Source organism: Mytilus galloprovincialis, chromosome 5 (assembly GCF_965363235.1).
Source record: "Mytilus galloprovincialis chromosome 5, xbMytGall1.hap1.1, whole genome shotgun sequence".
Taxonomy (NCBI): Eukaryota; Metazoa; Mollusca; class Bivalvia; order Mytilida; family Mytilidae; genus Mytilus; species Mytilus galloprovincialis.
The window spans coordinates 14789855-14808617 of record NC_134842.1 but is presented as its reverse complement, the minus strand read 5'-3'; the positions used below and the strand labels follow the sequence as shown (position 1 = coordinate 14808617).

Below are 18763 nucleotides of genomic sequence, written 5' to 3'. Positions count from 1 at the left end.
CACAAGTTGAACATGCAACTTTTGCTTCTCTAAAATTGATCGATATCTTTTACTAATAGAGTAATCATACTTCGATTCCTGACAGCAAAAATTTATATCAACATAGAGGTGGTATGATTGCGAGAACACACATATTGATCTAAGACCAAATGTAGTTGTAGTTGATGTAAGCAATTATACCAATCAGACTTTGGTAAATTGTCCTCCTTTCTGAGCTTTCTATTCTTATTGGTTATCTTTCAGACTAGGTGTCTCTAATAATGGTAACTGTATCTGAACTTTAAAAAAAGACATAGTTCCAATGAACATATTTTGCCTACCAAGGAGCATCCCACTCTTTTAAAAATCTATCATCACCCACATTTTCATACTAGTCCAAAACAATGCTGATTTAAACCAAGTATGCAATAAGTTTCATAAAATAATTTCAAGAATTCTTCCTTTGAGAGTGCTAACAAGGTCATTTTTCATTATTTTTAAAGTGGCATAACTCATTATTTAAAAAGTCAATCGACACCAATTAAAAAATTTGTCCATATATTGCTGATATTGAACTCGAACATACATTTCAGAAAATCTGACAAAAATAGGTCCTGTGAAACGCAAACAGGTCTATTTTCCAAAAAAAAAAAAAATGATTTCCAAGGGACATAACCCTTTTTTTTGTTGAGTTTATTGGAGAATTTGTCAGAGATATTTTAACCTACATGTATAGATGGTATAAATTTTCTATGCCCCCCCCCCCCCCCCCCCCCTCCCCTGGTTCAGGGAACAGTAATCATTTTATAATGCTGTCAGCAAGCAAGGTTACCAGTTATTTTGGTTTTATCTACAAACCCAAGTTTATTGCTGTAAAAAGGTCTTTCTTACCTGTCTACTTTGATTGTATCTGTTACTTTTTCCAAGTCATTTGTAAATCTCTTTAACTGGATGATTAATGTTGACGGTGTCTGGATGACTCTAGTGATACGCTCGAATGGTGTTTTTATTTTGCAATGCCTGCAAATTCTAATAATCAAACAATAAAAAAATGAACAAACAGCACAAAAGCATGCAATGTCAGTACATAAATTAAAAAGTAATAAAATTAAGATGTAATAAGTTTACCTTATTTGATTTTTTATAAACTATGTAACAGAGCCGTAATAAAACATATTAGCGAAAACTTACACCACTAGAACCAAATTTGGATCATTAATTAATATAAAGGAAACTATTTGTCTTCATGAAAATTAAAAGCAAAATCATATCAAAATTAGATCAAACTATGTGATATAACTATAATGTTAAGAGATTCCGCTTTGATCATTTGTTCATTTAAAAAAAAAGGGAAAAAAACCTAAGAATAAGAGTAAATGCGTAACTAAGGCATAATGTTTATAATTTATTCTCCGCCAGATGGAAGTTTTCTTTAAAAACAAGAATCGTAATTGACGCTCGAATCAAACTATTTACTAAGCCAAATAAAATACAAAATTGCAGCAATGTCTACTTTGAAAAACCACATAATTTTATTACTGCATTAAAAGAATATGAGGTGGACAACATAATTGTATAGTGAAGAATCTGAGAAAGTTTCATTAAAAAATACAATAGGTGGTTTATGGAGGAGTTGTGGTTACAAAACTGGTACCTCAAAGAAGGCAATGGAAAAGCCTGTGTTTTTCTTACGGGGGGGGGGGCAAAATATTTAAAACCCCTGCTAATCTTAAAAAATAGTCCAGCAAATATGATAACGTTTAATATATGTATTGAAAAATTGAGTTCAGATGTACATATTTCATCTGTCAAAGCATTTGAAGTCCAAAGACTTTACTCTTTTAGAAAAGTCAATCAGCACCAATTTTTGAAGTTGTCTGATATATTACTGAATTTGAGCAATAGTATAAGTTTTTATAAAATTCTGGCAAGACTTGTTTCTGCAAGAGCAGTAACAAGGCCATTTTCAGTAAAACTAATAAGGGGTATAGCTGGGTACATGTGTCACTATCTGGAGAGGCTAGCAAAGAACATAACAAGGTGGAGAAATATCATTAGTCGTCACCAAGGGGCAACAGGACTAAGCAAGTCAACTTCGACAAAATATTATGAGCCTTGTGTACATTGACATGTCACTCTGTGTGTATGTAAATGACCCCTTCTGCAGATATAGTTTAGAGAAAGGGATATTAAATGACAAGTAGAAACATTAAGTATTAATTTGTCCAAACAGTACACTTATCAAATGTTACATAGTGATTTATTTTCTGCATTGTATCCCTACCCATAGAAGACCAGGATTAAGGCCATGTTTTGTAAGAATAATATGATTAATAATTTGATAAAGTTCATAACATTATTATAATTAGTAGTTTAAGAGGAGTTGCAGATATAAAGGTACTTATTGTAGTGGATGGACCAACAAAGCGATTCCGCCTACACTATATTCCTCTGCTATAAAACAGACATGGGGTATGAAAATGATATATATGTTAAAACCTCAAGGAGTCCTGAACCAAAAACGGTTTCACCATGTTAACCAATATGTCAAAATCACATAATCCTATTTGCACTAACTTAGCTTAACTGAATAAAAATAATCACAAACTTACAGCATATTTTCATCTGTCAATGTTTCAGTTTTAAGATATTCATTTACCATTTTCTGAACAGAAGGTTTCAATTCTTGATGAACTAGTTCAACTGACAAGATCAAAGTTTTTTCCTCTCTTCCAACAAATTCCTGCAAAAATAATTCTGTATAAATGGGGAGGCGTTTTGTTAACAAATTAAAATACATGTTTGTTCCTTCAAGTTACTAATTATAACGTACATCAAGACTACTCAGTGGTTCAGGAGAATAATTGGAGGTGGGAGTGGTATACGTTTAATAGGATGAATTTGTTTTTTACTTTTTGGTAAAATAAAGATGTAAACATCTTTTCTTAAAAAAATGCAATATAGGATCAAACACATTTTTTCTAGAGGTAATTGATGTGTAAACCGGGGCGATTAACTCACAAACTGAATAAAAGTCCGAGTAAGAGCCCCGGTTTACACATCAATAACCTCTAGAAAAAATGTGTTTAATCCTTATAATTCTTCAGCCAAACATTTGTGATATTTAATCAGTGTTCCAGCTAGGCCGTTTTCAGAGGGCGCGGCGCCCGCCCTTTTCCGAGTGGCGCCCTGTGCCCTTTTTACAGTTTCCAGGGCGCCCTGCCTTTTTTGAAGATCGATTGCATATTAATTTGCGTATTGATATGATACGCTAATTACTAAATTTTACCTGGGGAAAAGATTATGACTTTGTTTACCACCCCAAGCTAATCAATGGTTACAACTGGTGTCATAATCTCTTGTTATAGGTAATCCGTTTATCGGATGGGTCATTAATGATCATCAACATTATTTCGTTCAAATAGAATCGGTCAGTCGGCAATTATCTTTGAAGAAATGTGCATACATCAACTTGGGCACAATTTGCAATGTTTACCGTAATTTCATGGAAGAAGCGTAATGACAGAAAGTTGGAAAACCATTATAAACTCCTTGAAGACATTGTTTTACTTGTTTTCTGTAAAATAAACAGAAAATTCAGACGTATTTGTCATTGACTGCCTTCATTTGTGATACGAAAATAACAAAATCGGCCGCCATATTGTGATCATATTTACATCATATTTACGTACTGTTTATAATCCTCCAAAGAAGGAGCACACCCGAATAAAGAAAGATAACTCAATCTGATTTTTTTCCTAGCATTGAGTAACCCATTTACATATTCTAAAATGTGTCTCCATACTTCTTGCTTAAGAATATATATGTTTAGGTATTTATTTTGAGTTATGGGAAAAGTTAAAGAGGGTCTTAGTAGCAGTGTTGGTAGGGTACCTTGGTCATCTTTTTCTGTATTCTTTATTTTTGATACTATTTTTCACTGTTGCTTTATATCCTAAAATTGTGAATTTACTGAGCACAGCTGTTTTGTGCTGTATTGCCATCAAGCACAGCAGGGGTAGAAAGGTGAAACTGGTAAAATGTGGTAGACCATAGAAACAGTATGAAACAGATCTCCTTTCAAAACATACTGCATATAAAGTTCAACTGTGCCAAGCAATGATAAAAAAACTTGTGTGACAAGCTGCTTGACAAGTTTTTCAGCCTTAAAAGTAGAAAGATAGAGTTCTATATGGGCTAAAGATGTTGTTCTTGTATAACCTGTGATTCAACGAATAAACACAAATGTTTGATTAACATCTTTTATTAAAATATGCCCTTTTCATATTATCATATCGCGCGTTAAATGCCCTTTTTCAGGATTGGCACCCTGCCCTTTTGAAAACCTAGCTGGAACACTGTTAATAAACATTTGTTTTGTTGATGGCTACTATATATATTTACCATCAAAAACACAATGGCAAGTCGTAACTAAGAAGTACGCCGCCATCTTGACTTTCTAAAAACTATAAATGTCCGATAAATACAACGGAATCTTAAATGAAATAGCACCTACCTCAAAAACTTCATTTTAATTAAATGTTATCCGAATTTGAAGCGTACACGTAACAAAATAATCTTTCTCTTGCAAATTTCCAATCGAATGACGTCGTTGCCATGACGTAAATTCGCCAAATCCTTCATGAAATTTCGCGGAATTTTATTAAATTTTATTTTTATACATTTTCGAAGCTTTAGTGCTTTCTATATATTTCTTTTTTTGTTATATATGCACTAGAATAGTAACAACTGTTATGTAATTGTTTTTAAATCTCAATTTGCTGAAAATCCCGGGATCACTGCAAGCTTGTGTATTGCGCATTAATAGATTACAAAAGTAGTTTCGGAAACATGGTTTATCGAAGTGTAAACTTTGAGAAAAATTCTAATTGACCAATCCAATTCAAGTATTTATAGATATGCAAATCATATAAGAATTATTACAATATAAACATAAGTTGAATTGGTGTGATTTCCAATGACAAAAAATGAATGAGACATCTTTTCACCCAAGACCTACATGTAAAGGTAGTAAATGTATATAATTATCATAGGTCACAGTACAGCCTTCACGATAAAGCCTTCGCCCTGACATCATAAAGAAACTATATGTATAAAAGGCCTTACAATTATCATTGTAAAATGAGTAAGTCAGGACAAACAAACAGCAAAAATAATATGACAAGAGTGCACACCCTGAAATGTTTCACCTTCTTTACTAATCATTGATTTTATGTTGATAGTCCTAAATATAAAGCTTTATTACAACTGTCACATAAACTCAACATTAACCCAGAAAACTAAACATTGATCAATGAACAATAAAAATGAGGTCAAGGTCAGATGAACCATGCCAGGCAGACATATACAGCTAACAATTCTTCCATACAACAAATATAGTTGACCTATTGCTGATTAATTAAGAAAAACAGACCAAAATACAAATATGTAACACTTAGCAATGAACCATGAAAATGAGGTCAAGGTCAAATAAAACCTGCACTAGTTGACCTATTGCATATAGTATTAGAAACTAGAGGCTCTAAAGAGCCTGTGTTGCTCACCTTGGTCTATGTAATTGTAAATATTAAACAAAGGAAGCAGATGGATTCATGACAAAATTATATTTTTGTGATGGTGATGTGTTTGTACATCTTACTTAATTAACTTAACATTCTTGCTGCTTACAATTATCTCTACCTATAATGAACTTGGCCCAGTAGTTACAGTGGAAAATGTTAATAAAAATTTACAAATTTTAGGAAATTTTTTAAAAAATTGACAATAAAGGGCAATAACTCCTAAAGGGGTCAACTGACCATTTTGGTTACTTGACTTATTTGTAAATCTTACTTTGCTGAACATTATTGCTGTTTACAGTTTATCTCTATCTATAATAATATTCAAGATAATAACCAAAAACAGCAAAATTTCCTTAAAATTACAGATTCAGGGGCAGCAACCTAACAATGGTTATCTGATTCATCTGAAAATTTCAGGGCAGATAGACCTTGACCTTGACCTGACCTGATAAACAATGTTATCCCATGTCAGATTTCCTCTAAATGCTTTGGTTTGAGATACATGTTTCAGCCAAAACCTACATTTTACCCCTATGTTCTATTTTAATCAATGGTGGCCATCTTGGTTGGTTGGCCAGGTCATCAGGCACATTTTTTTATACTAAATACCCTAATGATTGTGGCCAAGTTTGTATCAATTTGGCCCAGTAGTCTAAGGAAAAGATTTTTGTAAAAGTTAACACCTGATGATAGATGACAGAAGATGAAAGACGAGGGACACCAAGTGATGATAAAAGCTCACTCAGCCCTTTTGCCCCAGGTGAGCTAAAAACAGGATCCTTGATTATTTATATTTTTTCTATGTATTTTGTCACATATACATTTGCTCTATATCCTTTTTTCTGCCATTAACTCAATAGACTTAATATATTGATAAAATCTGGAAACAATGTACCTGTATACATCTTCAGAAGACAGTTTTAAAATTTTGCTTTATATATACAAGATATTAAATGTATTATGGACATTTACTGACCAATCTTTTATAGAATAGCAACCGTTTGAGGAACCACCATTTATATTTTCGAAAAATGCTTCACGTAAATGCTTTGCTGCGAGTTTCATGAATTTAGGATTAAGAAAAGCTATCTAAGCATTTTTTACATTCCTTTTATGATTTTTTCTTGTGCATAAACTTATTCTTACCGATAAAAGGAAACTGAAGTTATGAATCATAAACCATTTTTCAAACATATTTATACTTTAATTAACAATGATATTGACCGTTGGCCTATTTACAATCAAATGACATGTCATATATCTTGACCTTGAAAGTGATTACTTTGTACCAAAATTGTTATCTGGAATCATTAAAATAAAAAGACCTTTGCTATGGATTGAAAAGCGTCATATAGACATTTGAATCAGGGGAAAATAGTCATACAGAGTTCGCAAAAACTTCGTTTGACCCGTCGGACATTGGACCGACAGAGCAAAATTATTTGTCAGTCCTACAAAATTTTTGCCAGTCCTAAAAATCTGTCAATTTGATCCTAATATAAAATAATAACATATTTTATCCAAAAATATCTTTATTGTTATTTTTAGTTTTATTTTTCACAGCCACGGACAAATTAAAAATGAAGGACACGTTCTGTTCTTCTGATTGTTCTTATAGTCATCTTAACTATCAATTTCATCAACTGAATCATTTTCTCAGTATTTGTTATCTCCATCTAAGATTTCAATTGCCGATTGTTTGCCAAGAACAAATTTAGCAGGCCACGTGTAGATCGGCAGCTTGTCTATAATAACAGGAATCCAGTACCGGAAATAACCTGCAGGTACATCTGAAGACCGATGTAAACACGTATTGGAATTAGTTGCGATACAACTAATTACCGATAAAAAGGGAACTACAACGGCCGTTTTTACATCGGTCATCAGGACCGGCACTAGGTTTCAAAATACTGGTCTGAGCCTCATTTTGGCGGTCAGGACCGACCATTTTCGCGAACTCTGGTCATAAAGAAATTAAATAAATCATAAAATGGACATGTTTGTAGGATTGGACAGTCTATAGAAAAATAGCATACTAAATGAAGTATAGGAATCATTTACACTTACACGGTTGCATCTCAAACAGTGATGGTCATATCTAAGAACACATGGAACAAATTCTTTAAGTGTCTCGAGGAAATAGGCCAGAAAAATCGATGGATCGTGTTGTCTTCCATTTGCCAGATCTTTCAGTTCCACATTCAAGGTAAATGATTTCTGAAAACAAACAAAAAACAAAAAAATATGTTACTTGAAAATCGATAATTTATTCTTTTGTAAATATTTATATTATTTTGAAGCATACAAAGACTGCTGATATACATGTAGTTGATGTAGGAAGTGTTCTGTTGACTTATATTTATCTTTACAAATCAATAAATAATCCACTATATGCAAATCTTAAGGTTCATCATAACCTTTTGGCTAAAATGGCCGTATTTACACTCAAAATTTTACTCCGAGTACAGACTAACCTATACACCTGCAACAGTTTTGAGGGATGGCAGGAACTAGATATATAAATTTTAAATGCATTTTATGTTTCAGAAAATTATAACTTTTCTAGATTTTTCTATCCATTTTTTTTTCGTTCCTGCAGAAGGTGCAAAAATTAACTAAGTAGTGAAAACGATTGAGAAGCTCCCCTCATATAATCAATGTTGTGAGTAGTATTGATTTAAATGGACAATAGATGGACAATAGTCACCTGTAAACAATAGGTGTTTTAACAGGTTTAAACTGTGTAGCTGAGTGGACCGTATCAAATGAAACTCGGGTGTTTGTTTATTTTGCTATCTTTTGCAGACTGGAAAAAAATGCACATCAAAATGCAGGTAAGTTTTTAATTTTCTGAAACGTAGACTTCATATAACTTTTATATATCTAGTTCCTGCCATGCCTTAAAACTTTCCTGGATGTACCAGTTTGTCTGTACTCATAGTAATTTTTGAGGTGTAAACACGGCCATATTTTTCAATTCCTTATGATGAACCGTAAAGGGTACAGCACCACCAAAAGAGTAGTAAAATCGTGAACAAATATAAATTTAATTGTGTAACAAATATCTTTCATCAGTAATTACAAATCCTTGGTACATTGTAATATGTAGATTTAATTTTGTTACATCTTACTGTTGTGTGCATTCTATGTTAATCTATAGTAGTAAGTACATATTTGAACATTGTTGAAGCATCTGGTGTGATTTTATATAAAATGATCTATGATTTTGTAGATAACATACAATATAACCTCATCTTCTGTTTTGCAATAGTCCATGAAAGGGGTCTCATTGGGGGTTTCTGATCCCAGATACTGCTTACTGTTTTGTCAGGTTTCCCGTATCCTGCTTTAAATACACTACGAAATGTATGAACAGAACGTTTTTACAAGCAATTCTCATTTTTTTATTTAATTTCCTGTGTCCCACTAGACTTCATTTCCTGTTTTCACAACACAATCATTTGACTTTCAGGTGTCACGCTTAGACCCCAATGAGAGCAGAGACCCACATGAAAAGGATGTTATGAATTAAGGAAAATAAATTACCATTACGTACCATGATTACAGAAATTAGAAAACCTTTTAAATTGATGAAATAAATATAACACAAACATTTATCATGTTTATATGGAATCTAAGAAACAATTGTATATGGATTCATTTAAGGGGATAGACCTGATATATGGGAGACAACGTTTACACATGTATTGAAAATCATTTGTGCTGCTGCATTTTATTAAAAACATAGCAGTTAATTAAACAGTGATCAAGCATTATGTTGTTTACATTTGACAGGGAAAATATTAAGCAAACAGATCCAGTTAACTGTACATGTTTTACACAACAAAGCATTAATTCCATTAAAGATATATATATATATAATGACTATTAAACAGATAAAGACTCGTTTACTCAGTGATCGGGAAGGACGTGCGCCCTGCGCCTATCGACGAGAAATGGCGCATAGAGTGACAAATATAAGCGCCCATGTGGCGCACGATTTTTTCACTTCATTTCGAAACGTTTAAAAATCGTCCTATGGATTTCCGATCGTGTTCCGTGCCGCCATGTGTGTGTACACAACTGTGTAATATTCTTCCAATGATAGGAGCACTTATATATTTTTGGGACGTCTCGGGTGTTTTCCTATGGTAATAATAGAACCATGCGTTTAACTGATTACCCAAAAAAACGTAGTTAACCATCGTTCATGATATAATTTTTTATAAACAACTTTAAATTTGTAAAATTTGGCTAGTACAGACGACATTTTTTCTCATATCATATAATCTTTTAAGTTAGCTTAGTTTACTATTATTTCGATTGAAAAATCTCAAAGCCTTTTTATGAATATAGTTTATGTCTCCATAAAAGGCCCTAAACTGTCCTTGTCATGTTTTGGTCTTTGGCTCGTTTTGACACTTTGAAATCATGACTTCACCGAATTGTTGTTTTGTTCTTTCAATTAATTAATACTCTCTACTGTTATTCTTGTCATCGTGATGAAGTTATAATAATACAAGAAGTGCAGAGGAAATGCCAGAAACGTCCTCTAATACGGAACGTCTGGAATAAGTATGGTATTGACGAAGACCCAAATTAAATGTAAAATAAAAAATGAACATGAACAAGACCAAGACAACAGTACCAGTTTTAAAATTGTAAATAAAGGTTATCTTAAATATTGTCTGGTTAGGAAGAAGTATTGTATATTCATTGAAATTGAAATTAATAAAATCACAGGAACACTATCCATGATATTAGTAAGAATCATAAAGGTAAGTAACACCACCTCTTTGCTGATATACTTTTTTAGTTTTGTTTTACTTAAGTCAATTCAAATGGCCCACTCATTGGACAACATGGCCCACATGGATTTTTCTAGCATTCCACAGGGTCCGGTATTCGGACCCATTCCCAACGGCAAAAACCCTACATTTTTCCCAATTTTGGCAGCAAAATTCCCAAATGATCACAAAATTCATTTTAATCTTTATTATTCATGACAGAGATGTTTATTTTATTCAACCGCTAGCTTTATGTAAAAAAAATCGCCAACAAGTAATGTGTAAATCCAAGTTGAAACATATTGAATGAAAACAACATTGACAAACAATGGCTGCCATAAATAAATAAACAGGAAGTGTGGGAATAAACTAAAACCAGGTCAAATCCGGAAACGGACAAGTATATAAATCCGGGTTTGTCAATCAAATACAGTAAATAAAAAATGAAAAGAACCAAACATGTGACAGCTATCATAGCAACACTAAAATTGAAAACTAAAAGATATATAAAAAAGAAAATAGAAACAGGATATATTTTATACAGAACTTAAAATATTTTATTTCACAAATTTTCATGTCAAAATCAAAAAAATGTAACAATCCTTTAAGAAGTTGGAACTCATTATTTTGATACTCAAATAAACTGAAATGCCATGTTGTTATATTTAAAAAAACAAAGAAGGTGTAGTCCTTACTTTATTTTCACCAACAAAAAATAATTTTATGAACTAATCACACTAAAACTAGCATCTGGTATATTGGTTGTTTTTCCCAATTTCATTGAAAACCGCGTTAAAAAATTTCCTAAACTGGCCAGGGTCCTTTTTCCCAAAATACCCAGATAAACCCCTGGCCCATTATTTTTTTAAATGGCTCATTGAATTTATTTTCGGGGGGCCCTGGGCCCATTTAGAAAAAATCCTTCCAGATCACTGGTTTACTAAAGTTTGTGGAATCATTTAGAAAGAAATTTGGGAAATTCAATTTGAACAAATGGATTGAAAAATAAAGTTAATGGTTTTTAAGTGCTGAGTCATTGATACAGAGTTTGTACTAACTGATTGTGTTTGGGTTTTTTAAATATGAAAGGCACTATTCCCATGATTCTTGAAGATATCATCTGAACAACTGGAAAATTGATTTATACTGATGTACTGTCAGTTAAACTTAGTGTATGCTATAAAAAAACAAATATTGACTTGTAAAAATTCAAGTGTGACTGCGCAAAATTGAAATGAACACTTTATTTCAATATTATTACTTTTTACAAGTTACAATTTCTGCTCCCTGTAATTACAAAACGCATAAGTAATAAACAATAATTATATGTTCATTCAGGGGAATAAATGTAGGTGTGTATGCAATGGTTTATTACAGACCCACGTGCGAAATCACGAAAATATATTTTCAGAATCCCGCCAAATATGAATTTGACCGCGTCAAAATAGACACACAAAAACTAAATTTATAGCCACGACAGCGTTCACATCTGATACCAATGTTGTGTTTCTGTTATGGGCGTTTATACTCATGGCTACAAACCTTTAACTATCTGTTATAGTCACTGAATAGTCACTGAATCAGTCACTTGACTTCGTAGCACGTCTTGTTGGGTTATCTCTAGCATCGAAGTGGGGTTTCCGGTCTTGCGCATTGGGAAGTTATTGTTCCTCCTAATCGGAGCACCTTGGTATTGGACTTTACCACAATCCCAGTACAAGCTTATGCTAATAAATAATCTACACAGTACTTAGTTGGATAGTGACAGACTGTCAATCAAAACAATAAATTCTGAAGGCTTCTTGCTATTGACTATTGATGGCAGGGACATTTTGTTGCCTGGGAGAGAAACCAATATATAGTTGTGTTTAAAAATATGTTATCTCACCCAAAGGATACTCGTCCCATACTGAATATTACTGTTTTTATCTTATAAAATTCATTACAATTATTATTGGGACAGAACACCGTCGATTATAACACATTAAAAGAATGCAAAGACAGTCAGGTGGACTTTACTGTTGTCTATGAACTCTATTTTTTTCGTTCTGAGAATGCCAGTGTATCAATAATTAAAAACTTCTTTTTTTTACATTTAGGCTATTTGTATTACCACGATGTTTCAGATTTACTTAGAAATATATTTCTTCTGTGCATTTTAATAGTCTATTTCGAATGACAACATGTGCCAGAACACAAAATGATTTTTGCCTACTGGTGTTTTCGGCCGAATTTAAGAGTACACCAACATTGGTCATATTGAATATACCCTAAACATAAAATGAAAGATCACGACCATTTAATTTCATTAACACTTCAGTGGCAGATGATGAATGGATCCCTACATTTTCAAGGATGTAAATAAAAGAAAAAATTAACGAGAGGAACATTTTAGTGTTACCAAGTCCTACCCCCTTAAGTGTCATAATGTTATACATTACCAGTATATCAGTGATAGAATAAACTGTAGGCTGTGTAGTTTTAGTATTCAGCAATGCTATCTTCTTCAAAACCACATTTCTTAGAACATCCTTGCTATCATCTACAATATAATCTAGTGGTGTCAGCATTTAATATGATTTTAAATGTGCATTTATTGTTGGAAATACGCATTATTATATAGATATATGTCTAAAGATGTAGTGTGAGTGACAATGAGACAACTCTCCCTTCAAATAACAATTTTAAAAAAATAAACCATTTTAGGCCAATGTACGGCCTTCAACACGGAGCCTTGGCTCATACCGAACAACAAGCTATAAACTTCGGAGACCCAAAATTCCTAGTGTAAAGTCATTCAAACGGGAAAACCAACGGTCTAATCTATATAAAAATTATGAACATAAATGATAGTATGTCTTTGTCTTATTGATTTTACCACAACTTCAGAGTTCATTACCCCGATCTTCGAACCGATATAAATACATATAAAAATTGAGAATGTCTTCGTTTAACTGTACCAATCTATCACGTTTCCATATCAAATTATCCAGAAAAACACACCCATATGACAAAGCATTAAAATAATTTAGGTTCTCTTAGAAAGTCAGAAGCTGACGATTATAAAACATGTAAAACGAAATTAGCATTTTTTTTTAAATATGGTGCATTTGGTATTTAAAAAAAATACGAAATGAAGACAAACTGGTGCATAAACGAATTGAAAAAAAAATTATTTTCATAATACGTTTATATACTCCACAGTTTGATAAAGCATATTCATATAAAGTAAGCCGGTCCGAGTCATTACTGATATAAATATTAACCTATGACATAAGTTTCATAACATTCTTGCAAGAATTGGACACGTAAGAGCGCCGACGAGGCCATTTTCCAAATACTTAATATTTCCAAGGGTAACTCTTTATTTAAAAGTCGAGCGACGCCGATTTTATAAATTGTTCCCGTAAGAGGTCTAACAGTTGGTTGTACGTTCCACGCAAAACCTGGTACGGGGGACCAACAAAATTACTAGTAGTATATAATCAAATATAAACGGGGAACATATTCTATGGCAGATGTTTCTCGAGTTGATAAATATACTTGTAATTTAAATTTGTCATCATCCTTTTTGAGATTAAAGCCAAACAATAATTATTCTATCGATTATTCTATTTTTTCAACAGCAGGCCAGTTCTAATTTGTCCATTACGTTTTCAAATCCCTTGATTCAATTATCTAGCTAAGTTTGGCAGTAACGCGCTTAATGTCATAAGGTGTCAATTCATGGTTTTAGTCATGCCAACGTTTTGTAGATCTTTCTTTGCTCTTTGCTGAACACTTTTAGTTGTTTAAAGTTTCTCATGCTTTCTATGGTAATACATATCAATTTTCAAACAATATTACTAATTCTGTACAATTTCAGTGTTTTTGGGAGTGGACAAACAAATTCAAGTTATTTTATCAAGGATCTTATAACATCTATCATATGTATACATGTTCTTACCATAACTACATGAGGAAATCTTGGTACACATCTTGAGAGCTTGTAGAGAAGAATTTAGCCAGCAGTTGTTCTTTACATTCTTTAAACCATTATTTCTTTTGCACACTTGTTTTGCCTTTTTTGGTTCCGGTGCCTTACTTGGACTTATGTAGTAAGACCGGATATTACTTTCTTCTCGTTTTTTCCATATTTCTTCCTGCAGTTCAATATTATGTCCAACTGCCTTCTTCGTAGTTTTAATCTTACCGCTGCCAACGGTTTTGGAAAATCCCTTGATTCGACCTTTCAGCACCTGATAAATTCTTCTTATAAAATTCCCAGGAGCAAGACGTTTTTTGCCTTGTAAAGTGTCTTTCTTCATTATTTTGAACCAGTTTTCGACATGGCAATTTGAGTCCCTTGTTATCCCTTCTGTTATACTGACGACAACTCCACTCCATAAAGGAAATATTGGCATGTATGTCTCTATGTAAAGTAGAGCTGGAGGTAGATAATACGGATTTGGCTGCTCATTTGTTTCGTCTAGTTCAATTTCGCCTTCCTGCTTGAAAAAATAGTCACTAAAAGGTGATGACTTTCTTATGGTTGATAATGAAACCAGTTGGTCATCTTCGTCAAAGTCTATGACAAAATCTCCCCCTTCTCCTTCTGTATCCTTTTCAACTTGACTTTCAATTGAACTCTCAATATTTAGATTCAGATACGAAATTCCTCCTTCTACTTTTTTTGTCAGTGTAGGACTTGTCAGGACATTCTTGATATGCTTAAATGTTAATTTTGCCTTTTCCAATTTTGTTGCGTTTTGCAGCAAAGCAAAACAGTAAAGAATAAATTTGCCCAGCTGCTTGTCCTTCGTTAAATCAGACATTTTATCTCGAATTTTTTTTATAATATGGCTGCAGCATAAATGTATTATACATGTGTCTCTCCTTTCTTCGTTTGTGTTTTCTCGTCTTAATAAACCCCACATTGAATTTAAGTACTGCTTGATATTTTGGCCACAAAATGCAGCAAGCGAGGCATTAATTATTGGCCACGAAAAATCGCTTTCCACACGATCTGGAACAATAGGCCTACCAAATACAATAGAAGTGGCATGCCTTAGCTTCAAGGCAAATGACGCTATGGATACAGATGTATGGTCATTTGTCACCATTTCTGCTACAGGCATTGACGGCTCTCCTTTAACGGGGCTTTTAACACAAGCTGCATAATAGAATGGTTTTTTTGTTTGGTTCTGAATTTTTCTAACAACTTTCCCAGTAGCATCTAAATATATTACCAAAGTTCCATTTTTTTTTAATCTTTTCATCAATCGTATTTGTTCTTCTGTGTAGCAAATAATGCTAAACGGATCTGCTCCAACAGATTGAATATACCCTTTTATTTTTTTGCTTGTCTCGTCAAGATCAGACATTGCATTTTTTGTAAGCAAGACGTCGGCTATATCTTCTTTAGCAAATTTTTCCTTTTGTCGTATTTCATACAGCACTTCTTGAAGGACTTTTTTAGTTAGGCATTCTGTAAAATTTCCATGTTCAATAGCTTCATTTGGCATATCTGCCATAAGAGTATAGTGCACATTACTGGCACCTTCTGTTTCTAACCGTTTTCCTATTTCAGTTCTTTGTTTTCCAGTTAACTTTCTTTTTTTTACCACTTGTTCTTTATGAACACAGTTTCCGTGGGTTTGGACTTTTATCTTGATAAATTCCTTGCTGTCTTTAGGTTTTTTTCTTATGGTAAATTCATACATTGTGCCTTTTGCATGCCCACAATACGCCTTTCCCTTAAAATATGGTGTTGTTTTCTTTCTTGATCCCATTTTTTTCACCCGGTTATATTTAAAAGCTAAAACACAAGATGAGTTAATCTTATAAAACTCTTTGCTCAAAACATCGGTCCACTTTCCAGAGAGGGCATACTGTTTTTCTTTAGGCTTTATTGTCTCCCATGTTTGCTTGCTAATTTTTATAGCAAATTTCGAAGGGCATTCTATTTCACAATGTTCTTCGCTGGAATCTGACGGATTATTGTTATCTGAAAAAGCTGGTATGTGATCATCTTTCCTGTACTTAGCTTCTGTGTTCCTATCTTTCTCTTGTGTTGTTTGTTCTGAAAAGTCTTCGTTAATGTCCTGTAAACCATAGACTGCAGGAATATATTCTTCAGAATCACTGTTTAGTGGCAGCACTGGTCCCCCTCTTTCAAACTCATCATCCTCATGATAAACCTTCTTCTGAATTCTTTCTCCTAAATCATCTGGCCTGTTTATCGGTCTTTTTGGTTTGGTCAAATTCATGTCAAGTGAATCATTGTCATGTTCAGTATTACTGGGGGCATTATTTCTATCTTTCTCTTGTGTTGTTTGTTCTGAAAAGTCTTCGTTAATGTCCTGTAAAACATAGACTGCAGGACTATATTCTTCAGAATCACTGTTTAGTGGCTGTACTGGTCCACCTTTTTTAAACTCATCATCCTCGTGATAAACCTTCTTCTGAATTCTTTCTCCTAAATCATCTGGCTTGTTTATCGGTCTTTTTGGTTTTGTCAGTTTTATGTCGAGTGAATCATTTTCATGTTCAATGTTCCTGGGGGAATTGTGTGTGGTCTCATGCAGTGTGTTATACTTAAAAAAACTTTTATCTTCCTCATCACTTGAGTCTTGAAGTGATTTGTACATGTTTAGTGGCAGTACTGGTCCACCTCTTTCAAACTCATCATCCTCATTACTATATTCTTCAGAATCACTGTTTAGTGGCAGCACTGATCCCCCTCTTTTAAACTCATCATCCTCATGATAAACCTTCTTCTGAATTCTTTCTCCTAAATCATTTGGCTTGTTTATCGGTCGTTTTGATTTTGTCAAATTCATGTCGGGTGAATCATTGGCATGTTCAGTATTACTGGGGGCATTATTTCTATCTTTCTCTCGTGGTGTTTGTTCTGAAAAGTCTTTGTTAATGTCCTGTAAACCATAGACTGCAGGACTATATTCTTCAGAATCACTGTTTAGTGGCAGCACTGGTCCCCCTCTTTCAAACTCATCATCCTCATGATAAACCTTCTTCTGAATTCTTTCTCCTAAATCATCTGGCTTGTTTATCGGTCTTTTTGGTTTTGTCAGTTTTATGTCGAGTGAATCATTCTCATGTTCACTGTTCCTGGGGGAATTGTGTGTGGTCTCATGCAGTGTGTTATACTTAAAAAAACTTTTATCTTCCTCGTCACTTGAGTCTTGAAGTGATTTGTACATGTTGTGTTGTAAATTATATACATTGTCTTCGTTTATAGTTTCGTCTTCTGTTTTAGTGTTTTCTGCTTCCTCAATTACTTGCTCAGGAAGCAATATGTTCCCCAATTCTGCGCCGAACATATTTTTCATTATATATTCGACTTCCAACTCAACATTAACTGTAGGAGGAAGAGTTTTTTTTCACTTTTTCCGGAATCTGAAACTCCTGAGAGGACAAATTTTTATTTCTTTTTCTTCGTCGTTTTTGTTTGTCGTCCATTTTTTAGAAATCAGTATGCACTATTTGGTTGTTATTTTTTTTTTTACCTAAAAATAAAAATTGAAATGAATGTTCGCTCGATTGACAAATAATCAGACAACCGATGTAACAAAATTGATATACAAATCCTCATTTTCACGGAGATGTAATTTACCGCACCCGCAAATTTATAAATGATCCTTGAAAACTTGTCTATCCTTAACTCGGTCGCACCTAACCGGATAGCACGAACGGACGACTAACGGATAAAAATAAAAGCTGTCCGTTGACAAAATTGTTATCCGTTGGGAGTCCGTTGATGTACTGACCGAATTAAACCGACGTGTAGCGGATGCAAAACGGACACAGACCGGATAAACAACGTACGAGAAACGGACACGTACCGGACAAAACGGACACGTACCGGACAGAACGGATGTCGAACGTACACCCAACGGACAAGTAAAGCATAAAACAGATACCTAACGGAAGCGTACCGGATAAAAGGGATGAAGTAGATATACGAAAAAACCAAAGGCGACAATAATAATACATGTAAATCGCATAAATATTAAAAATGTTTCTGTATAACTGGTTTTGGTGTGTTCTTCAAAATTCCGCCAAACGACAGTGTCTGGCTTGAATAAGAACTGCTTTATTATGAAGACGTGCCTATACTCTAAAATCGATTATGAATAATAAGAATTCATGAAGCTTAATCTGACATACCAATAATTTGCATTCCTAACGCAAAATTTTCAATTGGCATTTATCCGTTTCAGATCCGTTCATCGTCCGTTTTATCCGTTATACGTCCGGCAGAAGTCCGTTTCTCATCCGTTCAACATCCGTTTTATCCGTTTAACGCCCGTTATACATCCGTTGGTGAATTTATCTTCCAGACCTCCAACAGATGTATAACGGACACGTAACGGATACAAAACAGAGACGAAACGGAGGAGTTCCGTACAAAAC

At 33.6% G+C, this 18763-nt stretch overlaps 2 protein-coding genes across 2 annotated transcripts in view; one reads left to right on the top strand and one right to left on the bottom strand.

The window, feature by feature from the left end:
• LOC143076854 (sentrin-specific protease 1-like) overlaps positions 1–11994 on the bottom strand; it is a 37801-nt gene extending 25807 nt beyond the window's left edge. The window contains exons 1-4 of the mRNA XM_076252747.1: positions 11891–11994; positions 7629–7778; positions 2592–2722; positions 871–1008 (exon numbers count right to left, since the gene is read on the bottom strand). Coding sequence (XP_076108862.1) covers positions 871–1008; positions 2592–2641 — 188 coding nt within the window. The 5' untranslated portion in view covers positions 2642–2722; positions 7629–7778; positions 11891–11994. The remainder of the gene's footprint in view (positions 1–870; positions 1009–2591; positions 2723–7628; positions 7779–11890) is intronic.
• Positions 1–18763, top strand: part of LOC143075227 (uncharacterized) — a 78033-nt gene that overhangs the window by 36253 nt on the left and 23017 nt on the right. The gene's annotated exons all lie outside the window — the stretch shown is intronic.